Raw genomic sequence first — 22017 nt, 5'->3', positions numbered from 1 at the left:
TGGAAAACTTTGTTATTGTCTTCAAAAATGTTGGAGACAAAGCGGTAAAAAAATCCTGCCTATAAAGTTGAACTTATTTAAAAGCTAGAAATAGCATGTCCCAGAAAGTGCATTTATATTATTGTAGTTTATTTATCCTCTTTAGTTTGTCTGCATTTGTTAGTTTTCTTAATGTAATTTGTGTTTTTATGATGTGTCATTTTTAAGTCTGCTTGCTTACAATCATAAATACTGTATTATCAAAATGAGAAAAAAGGTTACTGACATGACAAACTGCAGTTTGGTGGAAAACAGACTTTTATTAAAATCCAAAGACGACCACTTTTTATCCAGAATAAATAAATAATATACAATCAGCTCCATCTGAGCCTGTTATTCACAACTCTGGAGGATCAGTGTTGCTGTTTTTTTATTTCTTCTCCTTCTGTTTCTCTGCTTCCTGTCGCTCACGGCCAAACTCAACCACCAAAGGTTTCCCTAGCAACCGGTATCCATGGACCAACTGCAAGGCTTTCTGGGCCGTTTCAGCGTCTGCCAAAGGAAAACAAACACACCCGATGACAGATCTAATGGAAATGTGTCACTTTGGTCCAGAGTGAAATGGATTGTTACAGAGGCAGCGTACATCCTGTATGAGAGAAACTGTTCTCACCTGGCAGCGTGATGAAGGCCTGACCCTTCATCCTTCCAGTCAGCAGGCGGTAGAGTACCGGCGGCTTGTTCTCCTGCTCGAACCTGGAGAACAGCGCCACCAACTGGGCCACCGAGGCCTGTGCACTCAGGTTCTTTACGTACAGCACCTACAGAGAGACGCACAAAAACTAAAATCATCAACAATCTGCAGATGCTCAGTGGAGTTGGTCATGTGTCTGTGTAGTCGCTGCATCTTCACAGCTATTTGTATATCAGATACACAGCAACATATAATAATGTGATGTTCTATGGTAGCAGGGTGTAGTGTTCTGTTTAAAGCTGCAGCTCTTTGATGTGGCGTACGAAAATATCATTAAAGTTGTCAATAATCATCATCCTTTTCTTTTGACAGAGTGAAACAAGTGTTTGGAAACCATCAGCGCTGTAGATGCAGCTGTTGATACCTTGGAGGGTTTTCCTGGCTGGTAGTTTCGGAACCTCGGGTTGCTCTGGATCCCGTCTTCAGATTCACGGTTCTTCAGGATTTCTTCATCTGAGATTGTCTCAATCTCCCCTCTGACGGTCAGCGGTCTCCCTGACCTCGCCTTCGCCGCTCCACACAGACTGCCGATTGGCTGGCTTATATTTATCTGTGTTGGAGCGGCTGGTGGCGGATGGCCCGGTCTGTCCTGAGCGAGCTGCTGCTCTGTGGGGTCTGAACTTGACTGTATTGACAAGTTTTCACCCTGCAGTTCTGGTAGATGTTCAGAGGCTTCTTGTGATTTCTGTGAGTCCGGTGATTGGTCAGATATAACTCTGTGTGTAGACAGGTGTGATGCTCCGGTTGTGTCTGAAGCTTGTTTTCTGTCCTTGCTGAGGACGTCCCTGTAGAGAGAGTCCATTGGATCAGAGGACGGCGCCCTCTCCTGGCCCTCCTGGTTATCTTCATCTGGGAGGAAAAATAAAACAACGACACAGGTGAGGTCGTCTGACAGTGACTGTTTTACTGTATTTCTCTCTGTGTTGTTGTTTTAAACAGTTTTATTCATCCTCCTGTTTTCATATTTTCCTACTTTACTCAATCTGATTTAATTTGAAAAACATAAAACCAAGATCACAGGATTGATTTCTCCATGACTTGACTTGGATTTGAGACATTATACAACATATTTGTTGAAAAATCAGTTCAATAACATCATCTAAAGAGTTTGAAAATGAAAGCAATGTTATTAATCAAAATATAGACCAACGGCAACGTGCTAATTTCCTCACTGATATTTTTGAACATTTCTTGGGATTAACCTACAACACTCTTTCTGATGGGTCTTTTATCATTTCACCTCTCTGTTTCGTCATTACAAACATAAGTTCAGCATGTCCCTCATACCGACGGCGCTCCGTACCTCTATGGTAAAGTGCAGTGAGGAAACCCAGGCGGTCTGTTCCCTGGAAGAGCGCTCGTTCGATCTCCATCTCCCTGCGTGACAGCGGCTGGCTGGCGGCGAAACGCTGTGGCCGGGACAGGAGCTCTGCCCTGGCTTCAATCTTGTCTCTGATCACCTGCAGACGCTGCTGCTTCGCACCTGGAGCTGCATACACACCGTGAGACTGTGTGGGCACAAAGTCAGGGGTCAGACGTTACAGTTTGTGGGATGAGGTTTATATATAGTATAGTATGTATATCAGTGTTTCCTCAGAGATTAAGAAGTTAGATTTGGCCCACGTGTACACAGCTGTCACTTTTCCCCTATATTTGTATATATGTTGTGTACATTTTCACCAGCTGTGAATGGAATAAAGACTAAATATAGAGGTCATAAGGATCGAAAGAAAGGCATTTAGACCAGAATGTGTCTGGATTAAGAAGACCAGAGGAAATATGAGGAGATGTCAACTCCTAACATGCAGGGCCGAGTATTGAACCCAGCTCCTACTGTCTCTCCTGCATGTTTTACCTTCTCTGCTGCCTCCGATACGTCTCTGCTCCGCCACTGCAGGATCTCTGTGTCGGTCAGGCCCAGCTCCCGCAAGCTGGCCAGCTCCTGCTCCCCGTCCTGCAGGGCCTGGAACTGGGAGAGGCTTCTCACTCCAGCTGCCTGCTCCCCAAACGGCCGATAGAGCGCCGCCGGGGCAAAGCACTGCCTCTTGGCTACACATCTGTTGGAGACAAAGTGAGATCAACACAAAGACTTTTTGTGCTCGACCAAAAGCAGCTGCAGACACTTTCAAAGTTCTGATGTTTTACAATCAGAATTTACTGATAAAAACATGGCAGAGTGAGAATACGTAGCCCCGGGGTTTGTGTAAAAGAAAATCCTCCAGGCTGCTCTGTGGGACTCTGTAAAGGCAACATAACAAAGCATCTGATGGACGCTTTCATCTAAAGCACCTCACGGTAACAAGAGTGGGATTTCTTTTTATATAGCGCAGAGAGCTCCGGTGGGAATAAAGCTGCAGACTCTGCTTACTTTCACCACTGAGCTACACAGACAGGTTTTATTAACACAGCTTATTGTTTTTTTACTGTCACTCTGTGACAGTAAATTCATCTGGTGAGAGGTTAGCCATAATTTCAACTGTCAAGAGACTTTTGTCAGATTTTTAGCTTTAAACCTGCAAATTTCACTACAAAATATTTTGCATGAAGACAATGGAGTAGTCGTGCTGCTGCGTCTTTGTGGTGATCACATACAGGTACTCTTTTCAGGTGTACCGTGCTTATTCCATCTTATGAAGGGCTCATTGCATGGGTGGAATATGGTCTCAAAAAAATATAAAATGCAAGTCACCTTCAAAAATAATCCAAGGACACTGTAGGGTTTGTGCAAAATTAAAACACCTGTATTTTACATGGCAATATGTATTTAAAATGACCAACGCGTTGCAACCGACCGTAGCTTTTACACCTATATTGCATTACACTAATTCATAGAGTGGCTCTCTATTAATGTGCAAGCCTATTGGTCCAAAACAAGGAAGTGATACATCATTGATAGAGAGGAGAAGATATTTTGACATTGGTGCCAATGTACTGATACCATTAGGTATTGTGGTATATTTTTGTATCTACAATTTGTCCCAAGCCCAGTGAGTACCTGCAGCACTGTAAGAACAATCTAGTTGGCTGGAAGTGGTGGCCTAAAGACATAATATGATGCTATATTGTAACTGTAAATCAGACATGGAAACAAAATGTTTCCATGTCTGATTTAGGTTTGGATTGAACTTTCTCCTCACATTATAATGCCATATATTTATGATGCAAACAGAGAGTTTCTGACCGGTCGATGTCGACGTCAGTGTGGAGCTGCTGCAGCAGGAGGCTGTGCAGCTGCCGCTGGCCCTCCGTCTCCTGCTCCTCCAGCAGCGGGCCATCCTCACAGGGTCGCCGGCTGACTCTGACCAACACAACACAGACACGTCAGTTCACTCTCAGCGGATACAACAGGAGGAAAAGGACACATCCACCATCATCAACAAAGTGCTACTGTCAGATAACAATACGACAGTATTCTGTCATTAGGTGGACACTTACACTACCACAACTAAACAGTTAATGCGCCTTAACTCACAAACATATAACACATGAGAGAAAGGATTTTTGTAGAAGTGATTAGCAGTGAAAACATAACTTTTGTCTAAGGACTGACAGTAGAATCAGGGCTGCAACTCATTATTTTCATTATTGATCAATCTGACGATTATTTTCTCGATTAATCGATTAATTGTTTGGTTTATAAAATAGAAAAAATAGTGAAAAATGCCCATCCCCAATTCACGAAGCCCTCTGTACCGTCTTCAGATTGCTTGTGTTGTCCGACTAACAGTCCAAAACCCAAAGATATTTAGTTTACAATCACATAAAAAAAGAAAAACAGCTTATCATCACATTTCAGAAGCTGAAACTAATGATTATGAGGCATTTTTGGTCTAAAAAATAATTTACACAGTTAACAAATATCAAAATCGTAGCTGGTTGATTTTCTGCTGAGACTGATCGTTTAAGCAATTGTTTAAATCAAGCAGGATTTGAATTTACAGTAATATGAAGGCAATTAAACTGTACAATAAATTGTACAATAATCCAACAGTGCAATACTCTGTCATTATTAATGAATTTATACTGTACCTTTCATAAGACCAACTGTAACTTCTCAATTTCCTCAAGGGGTTCAATAAAGTATTTCTGATTCTGATAATTGACTTAATAACATTAAAGCCCTACATATCCTAAAGGACATGCTAAGTAATGTACAATTATATCCATATGGTGCATCCCTAGTTCTGAATGGAATGAATTAAGAAAAGGTGTATAATAAAAAGGTGGTCAGTGGAAATGCATACAAAAATACAGCTTAAACTAAGTTATAGCTAACGTTACAGGTGTTTTTCCAGGTAAAGTTACTCTGATATATTATTTATTTTTATTTGCACATATATAAAACTGCACAAAATCCAGTCAATGAAAAAAACATAACAAGGAAATGTGTCAGGAGAGGTCAAGAAGCTCACAGGCTATAACAATAACAAGAAAGAAAGATCTAAACTAACATAAATGTAAGAATACAACAAAAGTTAAACAACAACAAAAAGTACACAAAATGTGCAGAAAAACCTAACCAAAACAATCCAATAAAAACAATGAAATACATACAAAAGAAACAGTTAATGATGTCTAATTATCTTTTGATATGTTTAGATATATTTTCTTTTCTTCTGTACTGCCATAATATTGACTCTGCCTTCCTCAGTGGAGGTTTATAAGCCACCTTGACTGGCTTTTGAGAGAGAAAGATGAGAGCTAACATATTTATTTATCTATCTATATATATATATATTGTTATATAACCAGTATAGGTTAATAAAATGAAATATCAAATAACAAAACATAGAGTAGCTAGCTAAAGCTAGCTTGGCTGTAGCTAACGTTATCTCCATGACAACAGCGATGCGTGATGTAGACAGAATAATCGACGTAAAAGCTACGTATAGCAGCTTTAAACTGCTATTTTCCTGTAACGCTAAGTCTTTAACTAATTACTTTTGATTAAAATGCCATAATTCTTATCAAACTATTCACATGTGATCCTGATAAACTGAAAGGTTTGTTTACCTTCGCATGCTTCCGGCTATGTACTTCCACTTCCGGCAATGTGGAATCATGGGAAATGTAGTAAAATCCCCACATGAACAATAATGAACAGTCTCATGGTTGCACTTGGGGGAAATAATGCCACAGCTTATATTTTTATGCGTTTTTGGGAGTTGAAAATAGAGCCACGTTTTTTGTAGTATGTGCTGAGAATATAACAATTAAAATAAAAAATATAACAATTAAAATAAAAAGTGCATATGGTAAACAAATTATCTTTTTTTCTCAGCTGTTTGGCTGACTGTTGCTATTTGGAAATCCACATCAGACCTATGTTGCATGCATTCTTCATGTAAGTGCTGAGAATATAACAATTAAAATAAAAAATATAACAATTAAAATAAAAAGTGCATATGGTAAACAAATTATCTTTTTTTCTCAGCTGTTTGGCTGACTGTTGCTATTTGGAAATCCACATCAGACCTATGTTGCATGCATTCTTCATGTAAGTGCTGAGAATATAACAATCAAAATAAAAATATAACAATTAAAATAAAAGTGCATATGGTAATATGTGCTTTTTTAATGTGCATATGTGTTTTTTTCAGCTGTCTGGCTGAATATTGCTCTCTCTTGCTATGGAAATCCACATCACACCTATGCTGCATGAATTCTCCATGTTATGCAACATCTTCTAAAGACCTTTCCATGCACCACACCCTGTTTTATTAGAAAGGGTGTGGTTACAGCCCCACCACTATCTCTCTATCTATCATCCCACTTGGCTGTGCAACTCCCTTCATCTAGCTGAGCTGTGTGCACGGTGTCATATGAAATGTAATGCTGCAAAGCCTTACTGGATATATACTCTAAACCTCTCCCCAGCCCCCTCCACCCAGCTGGAGTGTCCTCAATTAGCCTGCTGGCTGACGTCAGGAAGGTGACATGGGTGCCTCCATCTCTGAGCAATAAGCAGCAGCTACTGCAACATGGGGCTTTATAATAGATGGTTAGGCTGTATATGCATGCGAGGATAGCTGGTTTGCATGCAATTAAATGATTTCCCCATATTGCATATTTAGTGTGTGGTTCTGCAGCTGCATGCTCCTCTCCTCCTGCCCGCCTGCCTGGCTCTGCAGCCGGGCAGGAGCAGCAGCTTCGCTCGGCTCGGCTCGGCTCCTCTCTGCAGGGCTGCAGGGCTGCAGGGCTGCGCAGCTTCTCCTGACTGACAGAGAGATGAGGGGTGGGGACGCAGGGTGGGGTCACAAGCAGGGAGAGGCGGAGGAGGAAAAGGCAGAGAGAGAGAGCCCAGCCCTTCAATGCACGGCAACAACACGCCGTCAGAGAGCCAGAGAGAGAGGCAGAGAGACTCACAGACACAGAGACACACTGGCTGCTGCTTCTTGTTTTGGGGGCAGCAAAAGGAGCCTTCGACGCTGCGGATATGAACTGAGAAAGAAACACTGGAAGAGGCAGGGGATCGTGTTCCTATATCCCGAAAATCTACTGTAAAGGTGGAGAACTAACCCCCCTAAAAGCCCTCCTCTCTCTCTACTCTCCACCCTTATTGAGATATAGAGCTACACCCAAAAAAAAAGCCCCCGACCGACCCCCTCCTGCTCCTTCTGCTCCTGCTGCTCCTGCAACCGAGATGCACACGGAGACCCGTAACAAGAAAGTAAGTGCATGCACCTTATTGACTTTGCCCTGGTCAATTGCAAAAAAAAAAAAAAAAAAAACATCTACCTATGTGGATGATCTGCCTCCTGCAACACAAGCAAGTCAGATCCACATGTGCAAAAATATGAGAATGTCATATATGCATCTATAATAACAGTTAATTACAAGTGTGTCACTGGTGGTGGTTTATTTTGCAATTAGTGGAGGAGTTTTGTAACAGCAACCTCATTGCATTATAAGAACATCATGTTTAGAGCACTGTCATTCCCACTGTTAATGCAGAAACCTCTCTATATATCTCCTCTGTCTCTGTCTGTGTCTGTGTCTGTGTGTGTGCGAGGTTCAATTTGAAATGCTCTGTGATCTCTGAGAGGCAGGAAGGAAACGGAAGGCAGAAACTGCAGCTTGTAGGACACCATCTTAGCTTTTAAAGGGCCAGCAGCCTTCCTCTAAAATACACACACAAACACACACACACACACACAAGCCTGGGAAGCAGCCAGGTGCACAGCCTCCAGCTACACACTGCACAGGCCGTGCACGGCTGCTTGTGCCTTTAAATGCTTCAACATTTGGAGTGTGTTCCAATCCGCGGACTTCCGTACTTACACTCACTATTTTGAGTGCATAAGTGCGTTCACACTGGGAAGTACGGCAAAATGCAGTGCACTCAAAGTACCCGGATGTTGTACTCAAAACGGTCAGATCGTTGAGTGTGGAACGCTGGACGCTTTTCACACTCAATTGTTGCCATCTTGGCTACGTAGCGACCACTATTCAAACATATGTAGATAACACATCTCTAGGCGTAGGCGACGACGTTGGAAACGTAATTTCCACTCAGCTTTCATTTTTTTCTTCAACAAAGCAGGCAGATATTTTGGCGGGTAGCGAGCCGTGGGGAAATTTGAGACGACCCTACCCCGTTGAAATTCACGCACTACTCAAGTTAGTACAGAGTGCACACAGTGCACTACATTGAAGTGTACTTCAGGAAGTACGTGGATTGGAACACACTCTATGTGTCAGGCATAGAGACTGGCAGTGTACTCAAAAACTCAAATCACAGACCGGTATGTCAGATGTGATTATTTGATGGTTGTGTATAGGGAAGATGCTTGATGGAGACAGTTTGTTACAGTTTGGTGCACAAATTTCAAGTTCTGCAATAAAAGAAGTGAACTTCGACCTGCATATTTGCACTGCTGACCAGTTCATGTGTATCCTGTTTGAGCATGGATTATTTGATCGATTTTAGCGGTGCACACTACCAGACCACACGCTGCAGCAAATATTGCTCTGTTGTTTTTTTTATTTAGTTTTATTAGGACTGTCAAAGCGATTATGACGCAAATTTAGATTTTTCGCCACTAATTTCTTTCACGCATTAATCAATCTTTCGGAGGTTGTAGCGGGCTCAGCTTTACCAACACATGTCATTCTATCTTGTCGCAAAGGAGGTTAAATAATGCTCCAAACTTACGGTCAATTTTACGAGGCCATTTTCAAAGGGTGTCCGTTGACCTCTGACCTCCAGATATGTGAATGAAAATGGGTTCTATGGGTAGTTGAATTGATTGACACAGACGAAAGTATTAAATCCACTCCACTGAAGCAAATTCAAGCTTTGTAGCCTGCAACCATTTGTATGACATTGTTGACAAGTTTCAGGTGATGATGTATTTGGAAGAGATGAAGGTATGTATGTTTAGCCAGCCTGTGCACGCCGAGGCATGACAGCCAGTTGAGGCCTTTCTGTATGGTCCTGACCTGCTGTTTTAGCTGTGTGGACACAACAAATATATTGATTTATAAAATACTTGGGCGACTATGGAGCTCTCTTTATATTTCCACATTTATTTTCTTATTCTTTTACAGATTTATTCTTTATTATATGACTCCTATGACTCTATAGTATGGCATCATAGGAGTAAATAAATAAATAAATATTTAAAAAAATACAGAAATCAATATATACAGAAATAAATGTGAAAATATATGAAAATGCACATTATTCTTTTATATTTTGTTATTATTTGTGTTTATAGTTAAACATTTATTTTTTCTTTTCTTTTCTTCTCTTTATATTTCCACATTTTTTATTTACTTCCTTAGTCTTTATTTTATTCCTCATTATATTTCCACATTTATTGATATACCCATATATTATTTTATTTATACATCTTTATACATATATATATATATACATATATATATATAATACAGTACATAAATTAATATATACAGAAATAAATGAACAAATAAATGTGAAAATATATTTTTGATATTAGTCTTTTTAATTATTTATCTTTATATTTCCACATTTATTAATTCTTTTATTTTTTCTCTTTATATTTCTACATTTTCTATTGACTTATTTTATCTCTTTATACTTCTACATTTTTTATTTACTAATATATTGTTTTATTTATTCCTCATTACATTTCCACATTTATTTATTTACCTATATATTTTTTGATTTATTCCTCTTTATGTTTGCACATTAATTTTCTTATTCTATTATAGATTTAGTTTTATTATGGCACTCCTATGACTCCATAAATGGCTTCCCAAATATATTATGGATGGAGCCATTTCGCAATTTTTACACTTGCCAAAGAAACATCAGTTTGCTGCGGTCAGCCATGGTTTTTGTTCACGTTTGGCGGCGTGCATCTGGAACGCTTAGAGGTCGGAAGTTGGGAATTTCAACTGGGAAAATCCCAAAGTCTGTAGTAGAGCAGCTCCGTCTCCAGGTAAAGGTCGAAGAGCAAAGCTAGTGAATTAGCTTGTACCCTGTTTTTGAGTGTCTCTTGTGTTAAAATCTCTATGAAGGGTCAAAGCACTTTGGGCTCCAGGGCAAACATGTGACTGCTCTGCTCAATGGAGGGCTTTTAACTAAAAGTGGAAACCAATAGATCCGCCCGGAGCCTTGTGACTGAAGACTGACATTTTAACAGTAGTAACCGCAGTAAGTAGCTTTTAGCCTGCAATAAACTTAGTGAGGTGTTGTCATGACACCCCCAGAACAGTTATAATTAGCCCCATTGAATCCATTAGATATAGAAAAGGGACATTTATATGACTTATGAGGCATGTCAGTAACCCACGAAGAACAGTATCTGAGTCACAAAGACTCTATTAGCCAAATACAGTCAATCTGGAGGAATTTTCAGCCATCATTGGACTGGAACGGCAACACTTTATCCTCCGCTCTCGAACACAGTGAAAAGGGTGCTGGCATAATTGTAATTGCTCCATGATGGCACATTTTCCCATGTCTGTCTTTGCTTATAATGCCACGTGAGGCTGAAACACATTTAAGACTAAAAGTCAAAGCAGCAGGATTGGCAAAAAAATATATTTAACTTGAGGCTGAGCCTCGCAGGTCAAAGTTGTATGTCTGTTTATTTATTTATTATTTTATTTAACCTTTATTTAACCAGGATTATTGAGATTATGAGATTATGAATGATGATTTTGCAAGTAGGTCTTGACCAATATGGCAGCTTAAAAGTTTCATAAAAGCACCACATAAAACAGAAATAATAAAAACAAAACAGCAAACAGTTTAAACAACATGAAAACATTTCACATGAAAGAGACAACAGACTTAAAACAAACAGCAAGTGTTGCATTCACATAAATCAGTTAAACATAGACTGTATATACGAAGTGGACGTAGTCACCATGATGTCACCCATTAGATTGCGGACGACGGTTTTGAAGACTTGAGTTTGGCAGAAGTGACACACAAGGGCGGAGCTGAATAAGACATTTTTAGGCGACCAAAATGTTACAATTAACTTTCATGAACTGATAACACACTGTGAAAGGATCGGACAACGCCGTGGTAGCGACCCGTCAATCACAAGGTAGCCCCGCCCTAAAGCATCCCCTGCTTTATGGTCTATGTGACTCTAAATGGGACCATAATTTACTAAATGAACATCATGCTGTATTGAAGAAGACTTGAAACTAGCGATTGAGACCATAAACTCATGTTTACAATGTTTGTAGGCTCATTTTCTCATAGACTTCTATACAATCAGACTTCTTTTTGCAACCAGAGGAGTCGCCCCCTGCTGGCTGTTAGAAAGAATGCATGTTTAAGGCACTTGAGCATTGACTTCACTTAGGATAAATCCCATTCAGATTACATAAAAGAGACAACAGAGTTAAAACAAACAGCACTTGTTAAATTCAAATAAGTCCGTTAAAGCTTTGCCCTTGTTTAGAGTGCATTATGTCCACATGTTGTGTCTGCATGCATGCTATGAGGTCATTGGACACATGGAGTTTCTGCACTGCACCATCATGAGGTCTTCACTGGTTCTGTTGGTTCCTGTTATCGGGGTGGGTAGCGTCCCCTTTTATTGCTCGGGTCTTGGATCTGTGTGTTATAAAACCAGAGTGGATCCGAGCTGACTCATTATCAGCTTTGATCGTGTGATGTGGTGTAAATATTGCAGAAAAAAAGTAGTTTTTGGGGCAGACGGCGAGTGAACTGTGAAGTGCAGGAAAAATGTATTGTTGCTCTTTTTGATCGTGTTTGTGTCGGCGTTCTCTCTCTCTTTCTATTTGGGTCTAATTATCCTCAGGTTTATCCCCAGACTTCTACCGCCACGTCTTCTTTTAAGTTGAAAGAGTCTCCATATTTTTCCACCTGTTTATTCCAAACAAACCAGAAACATGAAACGCATCACTTCCTGTGTGGCGGCGGAGAAATTGTCCCTCATAACAGTGACTCTAAGCGCTTTATGAACTATAATGAGAAATGCACTTTAATGTTACATCAGTCAGTCTATAGTGGCAGACCAGACATTTATTTACACATTCTAAATATGATGGGTTATTACTTTGAATTATGTGGTGCAGCAGACACAATCAATCAGTGTACAAATAGCAGCAGGTGAGACGGATATAATGGACCACACAGTAACAGTGTTTAATTGTTTTCTCATTGCTCGCTCGAGCTGAAGCTCTCATTCTTTCTTACTTTCTGATTTTACTTTTACCTTTGACCCAGATAACTGTTTTTTGATGCTCTGGGAGCGGAAATCAATTTCCTCCAGTCACACTTAAGGCTGTGCATTTTTGGAAGTGTAGTTAACTGATAGCAGTGAACTGTTTCTTCATCACAGAGACACAACTGAGCATGCTCCGTGGTGTGAGTGTGTGTGTCCAGGATCAGCTGGCTGTAGACGTGAGAGCAGGGTCAGCTGTACATTCCTGGGCAGGGCATCAGCAGGAAGGGCCCTTCATGAATACAAAGTCTGCCTGTGTGTAGGTGTGTGTAGAGGTGTTTGTGTGTGTGTGTGTGTCTGTGTGTGTGTGAGAGAGAGAGCTGATGCCTCTCAGTAGGCAATGATTAACTGCGCCGAACAAAGTTTGATCAAACTACTGAGATAGTGGATGTGGTGTAGAGGTGTTTCCTCTCCACACTGACTACACACATACAGTATATGAACACACACACATGCACATCTCACGACATGGATGGGTGGAGGTACGGCTGGGCGATATGACTACATGTCGTCAAATCTAGAGCTGTGACGATTGATCGATTAGTTGTCAACTATTAAATTCAACTATTTTGATAATCGATTAATTGGCTTTTGTTGAGATGGACCGAGCCGGTCTCACAGGAAGGCGTATAAATACCACGACATTACACGGACATTACACATGTCATGAGTACGCATTTTTGCGTGTCAAAACGTCTGCAGTTAGTTTTAGGCAAGAAAAGCAATAAGTTAGGGTAAGGGAAAACATCATGGTTGGGCTTAAAATAGGTAAGTAAACTAAGTAAAACATGTACAGGAACAACTACGGAAAACACGTCACAAATGTCAACAAAAAAAAACATGACGTTTATGACGTGACAAACGTCACTAACGTCACTTACAAAACAAAACACTGTTCAACACGGGTCTCCTGGTTAAAAGTGTGGTGTTTGTTGGACCCATCAACCTCCCCACCCGCCCACCATAAGTGGTCTTTCTTGCTTTTTATTCTACGTCACTAGCTCTTAACGTAGCATTTACATGCGTATGCGTTTACATTGCAGTCAGTACAGGATACATGGCGTACAAATGACGTGGAAATCAAGAAAGGCATACTTATTGCACGCTAAATTGTGCATTATCGTGGCATTTATGCACCGTTTTGTGCGAACGGGCTGGATGGACACAGGTAAACAACAGGTTAACATGAGTGGGAGAGGACGGACCTGGACTTCTGCAGAAGTCCGATGTTTGCTTGACATCTGGGCCGATGAGAACATACAGAATACGCTGAATAAAATCCACAAAAATAGTGACGTTTATAAAGTTATGGGAGATAACCTGGAGGAGAAGGGATTCGTGCTCACAGTAGATCAGTGTCAAAGTGAAAAAACTTTGACAACAATATTTCAAAGTCTCCGACTTTGTGCACGCCCCTCAGCAACGTAATTGTTTTATTTGGGCCACTTTCATTTATGCACTGTGAAACTGAACCAGACTAAATAGAAAACGAACCACAATTAGAAATAGTATAGAATCAAACGGACTATGGCTGGTGACAGTGCCCTTAAATATCAAAGCATGTGTAGTGTCAGTATAACGTAGAATCAGGGGTGTCTTTCTCAAACTTTTTCTTTAGAAAAAGAAAAGAAATAAAGCAAGCAATCTGTCACAGACGAGACACAAACACATTTCTAAACCCACAGTAGTCAAATATAGACCAGAATACAATGCGTCTGTAAAACAGGTTGGGGTTTTGTTGCACGCAACTGTCACCGCTTCTTCACTGGAAAAATGATTCCTGTATTGCTGTTGTTCTGTCCACCCACACACACACACATACACACATATTTATTATATTATATTCCACTTCTGAATGAAACTAGTTCACAGCAGGGGGCACGCTCACTGTGAACATGTTTTGCATCGGTTTGCGACGTGTCTCTGGTTGATCTTTCTTTCCATAATAGCGTGTGACAGGATTTAGGGAAACATAGAACTGAAGCAGAAGTAGGTGCACCAGAAGAACTTGGCATGCGTTGGATGTTATAAATTGATTCTCAGTAATGATATTAAGTATATCCAGGGGTGCGTTTGTAATTTAGAGGCACTTGTGACCTGGAGATCAGGAGTCTCATGCTTCACTGGCTGAGCTAAGGGCGCTCTAATAAGCGTACTGTAAGTGTTTTCCAGGTGGCGGCGGCGGCAGCGGCAGAGCTAACCGGCTCACTGCACTTTTCCATTTTCCATTTTATGTGATGCTCGTCTCATTCAGAGTAATTTACGTGCGTGTGCAGCAGTACAATAAGCTTCAGCTCCTTGATCACCAACATTAAAGGCGAAAGGCAGGGACGAGTGCAAAGGGTTGGATAACAGAAATGTTTCAGATGAGACGGAGAGCTTTCATGTTACCTGGCAGAAGCTCGTATCAACAATAACTGAGTGTATGTGTTTGTGTATCAGGTGGTGAACTAGCCCAGCTCAGTGGGTGACTGCTCGGTTAGTTCGTCACAGAGGAGATAAATAAGAGAGCGAGGTATGAAGGCACGGTGTGAGGAATGGACTGAGTACGTTAGGGCAAGGGTCGCCACTGGTGGGTGGCGTTGTGGTCGGGTCATTCAGTCAGATGAATCACTGAGAATTAATGGGTAGCAGGAAGTCTGGAGGTAAATGTTAGATCTGTGCTTTTCATTAGTCTGCATTCCACTATAGAGCCAAACAGAGCTGCATAGAAATGTAATTTACAGACACAATGAAATAAAAATAGAGTTTACACATTGTTAATATTCCAAGTCGTAATATATAAAACTATCTAGCAATATATTAAAAATAAATCTAAGGAAGAAACAGCATGTAAAGGAAACCCTTTCTACATGATGCCTCCGTACACAAAGCCAGCTCGGTAAAGAAATGATTTTCCCAGTTTGGTGGGCAAGAACTTAACTGGCCTGCACAGAGCCCTGACCTCAACCACATCCAACACATTGGGGATGAAGTGGAACCGACTGGGAGCAGGACCTTATCGCCAAACATCAGTATTGGAACTCGCTGATGCTCTTGTGGCTGAAGTCTTGGGGGGGGAAACAAGAAAAAACAAATAATATGTTGCATTAAAAGTACAGTGTGTAGGATTTGGCGACATCTAGTGGCGTGGTGCGCAGAGGTTACCTCCTCTCACTCCTCCCTTTCGCTTTTGCACTCTGCGGCTCACGTTTCCGCAGTTTCACAACAAGCGTATCAGAGAACTACGGTGGCCTTCAGGTAACATAAAAATATGAAAGTCTCTCTCTAGAGCCAGAGTTTGGTTTGTCCATTCTGGGCTACTGTAGAAACATTGCGGAGCAACATGGTGGACTCTGTGAAGAGGACTCGCTCCCTATGTAGATATGAAAGGCTCACTCTAAGTTAACTAAAACACAATTCTTAGTTTCAGGTGATTATACACAAATGAAAACATAGTTATGAATATTATATTAAAATTCTGCTTATAGATTCCCTGAAATACACACCGGTCCTTTAAGGGCTGGTCTGATTTTGCTAAAATCTGGGGGGGTGATGCATCTTAATTCTGATTGGTCGCCATGTCGTCTGCATTATTCAGGTAAGACAACTTGTTGCTGCACTATCAGTGTCTGGAGGAGGGTTAACAGACTTTGTTGCCCTGGATTCAGCAGAGTGGTGCAGTAGGGGTTGGGGGGGAAGCCGAGTTGTTGGTGGTGTCACGGTGTCTTTTTTTTTTCTCCTGTGTTTGCTGGGCGGCCTTGCTCAGGCTGGCCTGCCCCAGGGCTTTAGGGCTATTTATAGAGACACAGCACCGTTTATATGGTGAAGGCAGAGTAGAGCAGAGCCGGCCGATTCTCTTGTCACAACACCAAAAGTCTACCCTGGACACCAAGTTCAATATCCAAACATTTGAAGCCACTACAAATATCATAACACAGTCCCCACATGGTGTTTATACTGAGCTCGACTTCTCCACAAAGAGTCTCAAAAGGGATTCAGACCTGGACTGAAGTGTGTTTGCTCAAAGAAAATAGAAATACATTGCGTCATCTTGTCACCAGGGTGCATCAGTAGTGAAAGCAGAGGAGGTGACGGAGGACCACAAACAAATCACATAGCCAGCATCAGATGGAGATGTGGGTTCCTTTTCAAATCTGCTGGACTAGTTTGACTCATTTTACAGTTATGTTATCAGATAAATACTCAGGACCGGAGTGGTTCGGTATTTGTGAGATCTGTAAACAAAATAGTTCCCTGTTCGACTGCTGGCGCTAGTTTTGTCAACCAGCTCTGGTGGAACTGGGATCCAGTTCAAGTCGTGATGGACTATCTGACTCTGTTATAAGAGGCAGACTGCAGCTCCTTCTATTACACGTCTCCTCCTACTTATTTTCCACTACTACAGTCTACCGTTTACACCATCTGGAGGTGACACTGACATTAACAACATTTCTGCCTCTAGAACACCGTTGTTGAAAAGACTTTACTGTAACTGTGATACAGTAGTTTTGGGGAAATTTTACGGTTTTCCCAGTCAGAAACTAATAAATGCCTTAGGACGGATCTTTTTATGTATTTGACGTAGTCTGAAGTTAGGTCAAACAGTGGTCGTTGATGAGGTGGAGGCACTACTAGGTAGATGGATATTAGGTTACTGAGGAGGAAGTGAGTATACTCTCCTTTTATATTCCAATGTTTTTCTGGCTGATAGGTGTGCATACTGTAAACCACCAGAAAAAGAGGTGTGTATACTCTGTATACCTGCGTGTCTATGGGATCAAATAACATAATCATGATACTATAAGCATCCAGGAATTGAGTGAAAAGTAAACTAAGGGGGAAAGCTAGACTATAAAATGTTGAAAAATAGTGCATCATAATTTCACCAGAGTCCAAGGTGATGCATTCAAATTACAATTTCTGTCAGACTAACAGCCCATAACACAAAGATATTCAATTTACAATGATATAAGGGCAGCAAATCCTCACATTTTAAAAGCTGGAACCAGCGAATGTTTGGAATTTGAGCTTGACAAATAAAATAGTTGACGTTTTGCTGTTGATAGGTTAATGGACAAATAGCTTCAGCTACCAGACCTATTTGATTCATTGAATAAGTCTGAGATGGGTGAAGTCTGGGAAGGTTACCACATGACACTGTTGAAAAACTGAAGATGTGGCTTGGTTGGATATAAGCTATAATAAAACAGACATATAACGTAATTGGTAGCTGTTTGTGAATAATACCCACCCAGACTGTCTGTGTGTCTCCTCCTCTGTCCGTCTTTAACCGGCCTGTCAATCACCAACATGACAAGAGAAGCAGAAGGTTGGTGGATATATGGAGATGGAGAAGAGCGAGTGAGGAAGGTGGTGATGGGAGTGAAACAACACACTCTTGTTTACGCTCACACACACATCCAAACACAGTGAGTTCGTTGGAACAGCTTGGCCGGCCCAGTAGCCATCTGTGTTGACTATACATTGAAGTGACAGTTTAACTCCGACTGTCTTAATGTGCTAATCTGTCATCCTTGTAGGTTTCCAGATTTCTGGCAACACTTTAGCTCCTTGGATGTCTATCTGTTTATTCCAGACAAACTGGGAACCTGAAACGCATCATTTCCTGCAGTAGCGACCAGACGGGGAGGGGTTTAAGGTTCAAAGTAGAATTCATCGTCATTTTCTCCATATACACTATTATACCGGTGTAAATACGCACAAATTTGGGAGTTAAAGTTGCAAAATGAGTATTAATAAATTTAAAATTTCAAAAATATTTAAAAGGTGCAAATAGAAAACTAATTAAATCAAACAATTTGTCAAAACAAAAAGGGATGAAAGATTCCTTGATATAGATTTGGAACAATTTGTGACCAATTTAAACTGAGCTTCACAGTAAAAGTTCTTTGACTCAAAGCGTTTAATGTGAAAATGCTACAGGAAGTACATTTTACATTAACAGCTTTATTGATGTATGCATAATGCAAAATGGGCAACACAATCAATAGTGGAAAGGTACACAACACCAAGGAATTTTATGACATGATATAATAATAATAATAATAATAATAATAATAATAATAATAATAATAATGATAATAATAATAATAATAATAATAATAATAATAATAAAATACATATATTTGAAATAAATTAAATTATATAAATCTAAATAAATACATTTAAAATAATAAATAGATACATTAAAATAAATAAATAAAATTAATTAAAAGAAGAACCCAACTGACCATAAAAACATTGAAGAATTCCCCGAAATGTATATACATCTGTGATAAATTCCAAAATCTTATAAATCATAATCTGGATGGGTTAACTACATTTAGAAAAATGTTTTTTTGTATTTCAGGTGGTCATTTAGGCAGCCAGACTTATTTTTTTCTGCAGATGTTGTTGCCATTAACCTACACAAACTTAACCACACATGACGAACAGTTTATTCATTTTGAAATATTACAGATTTCAACTTTTCTTTATTGGCCTGATGTAGTGCAGGAGAACAGAAACATGTCGGTAGCATCACCTAACTGGCTGACTGTCTCTTCATGGAGTGAGAGATTAGATTGAATTGATTCATTGATTAGTTATCTGACCATTTACTGACTGTCTTGTTGACCTGTTTGATCAGCAGACGTGTTAAATGAACATCAGCCCGCTCGTTGGCTTGTTAACTAGTCCAGTATGTGACGGAGTAAATAGTTTACTGGCTGACTGTGTGTGAAAGTTTCACACTATTACGCAGACAGTCCCTGAATGACAAGATGACGAAGGATCAGGAGCACATAGTCAGCATGTTTGACCCGTCATAATAGACTGTTGACAGTCACACAAAAGGCTCGCGGCCCACAACTGTTGTTGTGACTTTACACTGAAGACGGATTTTCTTTCTATTTTTAGCTGCGGAGGTTTTGAGATTTCTGTCTTTTAGATTTCTGACCTCAATACGACGGAGGTGGAGTTTGTGCCGGGACATTTTTTACACACATTCATTGTAATAACTTTTCATTTTTATCTTGCACCATCAGGTCAAAATTATAATTAGTCGTTCATGATGAAATATCTGCATGACTAATGACCTTCCCATTTGGTCATTTGAAGAGAGTTTGCAGGAGAGATAGCTTTGAATGCACCAGTAAGCCCAGTTATTTATTTAATTAGCTTATGGCCTTAAATGTTCTCAAGCAGAACATGAACAGGCTTACAATGTGGGTAGATTTGTAGGCGTGTCGAAAAGTCGTTTGAATGTAAAATTACACATTTAAGCTTATTTGTTCTCGTGGTTATGACTCACATATGATCATTTTCCTCAAAATCCGATAATTTCCAGCCTCTGGTACGATACTTTGTGGTTTAGCAGTGATGTGTACGTAACAATATGTCAAACTGGTGTCTGAATTTGGATGTTTGCTCGCTGACGGGCTGAAGTGTTTCTCATGATGTTGGCTAGCTGGTTTTAAAGGGTGGTGGCCTGAGTCAGGACTGCTAATGGAGCCCGGCGTGGCTGCTGTTTCTGGAGCTGACGCCCAGTCTTCTGGATTAAACAATGGCAGCTCTTAACAGTAGGAACAGAGTTTATCTGAAGGTCATAAAGCTGCTGGGAGTTTTGTCATGTGAGCTGCTGCTTCAGAAAGCACAGCTTTGTTATAGGACTGAGGTTTATAATAGCTCATGTCTCTTCTCTTTCTGAGACCCGGCTTCTCCTCCTCAGTTTATCCTTCATCGGTCCTCTGCTCGTTCACACTATGAGATAAATACACATTTCAGTCATGTGTTGATGATGGGTTTCTCTGCTACACCAGATATGTGTAAGCTGTCCAGCCCTGTTTAGGAGCTCCGAGCCAAGCATGTCTGCGAGTTAACATCCTTTTTGGACGGTACCTTTACAACATGTTGACGGCCACTGTGCCCAAAACACTGAGCTGCTCGCCGTGGTAACTTTGCCCGTTGAACCAGAACAAGGAAAGAAACCTCAACCCCGTCGGTGGATGTGCTTACAAGCTTTGTAAATCATTCAGAGCAGGAATGTGTGAATTCCTCTGTGGTAGTTTGAAAGCACGCTAACTCTCCTGCCAGCATACAGTACTTCCAAAGAAACCTGACAGGTGACAGGTTACCGCACAACTTTGACATCATTCTGTGGAACTAGGATTGTGTACGCAATCATAAACAGATTAAAAAAAAATCAACAGCAAAAACAAATCAGTCAGCTAATAGTAAACCTTGTCCGTAATAGACACTAATAGTAACATAGCAGCATATCACCCACCCCACAACATGTGTGACAAATGTTCGAAAAAAGTGTTGATTAACACAACATTCATACCCCTCCAAACCACAAAAGTTGCTTCAATGAGTGGGAAGTTCATACTCTTAACGAATTGGAAGAACGGACCCCATATTTTCCCTGATTTATTGGAGGAGCCACTTAATGAAAGTCTGATTTTTTTCCAATCTAAGAAAATAAGGATGTCTCTTATCCAGTGTGTCAAACTGTTGATTTCTAATTGTTCAATATTAGTTTTCTAGCCAGTAGGGTGACAAAAGCAAGCACATCTTTTTTGGGATGTAGAGAGTGAAGACCCCAAACAATGCACTGAGAGCTTTTGGTTGTACATTTTCCCCCAGTGGAGATTGTAGGAGATTGTTGACAACTAATTATTGAGAATGTTTAGAATGAGAAAATAGAACAGTTGAGTCAACAGCGAACAGCAATCTCCCGAGTTAAAGTCGGATGTTTTGGTGACTCATCCATCCATCCCCACCTCCTCCATACGTGGACTTTGTCGCTCTATAACGACACCAGCTTCCTCCTTTGCTCCAGTCATTATTTACCTTGCACAGCAGCTAGTCTTGTGATGTCACAAAATCACAACAGAATCCATCTTGTCAGGCTGTCAAGTTATGCGTTTGTGTCCAGAACAGTCAGCGTCCTGTGCAGAACTACTGGCAGCGTTGGGCGTGGTTTAGGCATGTGTAAGGCGACGACACGGAGAGGCAACTGTTTGTTCTGAACAACAATAGCGGCTCCTGAAGAGGTTAGCGTAGATGCTGCAATAACATCAGTTCTATAAGAACTAGAGAGTATTTCTTAATTGAAAGAAGAGCAAAGAACGCCACTGAAGGCTTTTCTCGATCGAAAAGATGTGTCTGCTCTTCTCCCGACTGGCTTCGGCAAGAGTTTGATTGACAGATGGTTCATCCAATCACCTGCCGAGTATTTTTTTTCCCTTTTCCAAACAGTTTCCTGTGACGGCCTCTCAGATGGTTCTGTGTAACAAACCATCTGGCGCGTCAGGTTAAGTCATTATTACAACGGCTGCTAGAGGGCTTTGTCACTTGAACTTAAACATATCTCGTTTTGGGGAACTCGCTGAAACGACTCAAGCTGTCGTTCTTCTTCTTTTTTTTTTAACTTAGTGTGGTTTTCGGTCTGAGCGCCTCGTAAGATGACTTTAATTACCTGAAGCTAATTGCTCCAGCTGTTAGGACATGCTGCAAAGAACGACGGTTCACATGAAAACCCACATGTACAACAACATCACCATCACACACACAGCCGCAGCTTCGTCAACCAATAACGCA

General features: G+C 40.6%; 2 protein-coding genes across 3 annotated transcripts in view; one reads left to right on the top strand and one right to left on the bottom strand.

The window, feature by feature from the left end:
• Positions 1-279: 279 nt before the first annotated feature.
• Positions 280-5784, bottom strand: rbm41 (RNA binding motif protein 41). Its single transcript, XM_037749694.1, has 7 exons — positions 5747-5784; positions 3915-4031; positions 2589-2790; positions 2037-2241; positions 1098-1582; positions 653-800; positions 280-531 (listed from the first exon to the last, which is right to left on the bottom strand). Exons 1-7 carry the CDS (start codon positions 5752-5754, stop codon positions 410-412), a joined length of 1287 nt encoding a protein of 428 aa, XP_037605622.1. The 5' UTR covers positions 5755-5784; the 3' UTR covers positions 280-409.
• Positions 5785-7053: 1269 nt separating this feature from the next.
• Positions 7054-22017, top strand: part of klf8 (Kruppel-like factor 8) — a 65546-nt gene continuing 50582 nt past the window's right edge. Inside the window, exon 1 of one of the 2 annotated variants that reach the window (XM_037749696.1) lies at positions 7054-7403. In XM_037749696.1, the coding sequence (XP_037605624.1) occupies positions 7377-7403 (27 nt within the window). In that variant the 5' untranslated portion in view covers positions 7054-7376. The remainder of the gene's footprint in view (positions 7404-22017) is intronic. The other variant, XM_037749695.1, reaches the window with a different exon arrangement.

This window comes from Sebastes umbrosus, chromosome 17, assembly GCF_015220745.1.
Source record: "Sebastes umbrosus isolate fSebUmb1 chromosome 17, fSebUmb1.pri, whole genome shotgun sequence".
Lineage (NCBI taxonomy): Eukaryota > Metazoa > Chordata > Actinopteri > Perciformes > Sebastidae > Sebastes > Sebastes umbrosus.
Note: the sequence above shows the minus strand (reverse complement) of the source record. Positions and strands in the feature narration are given on the sequence as shown.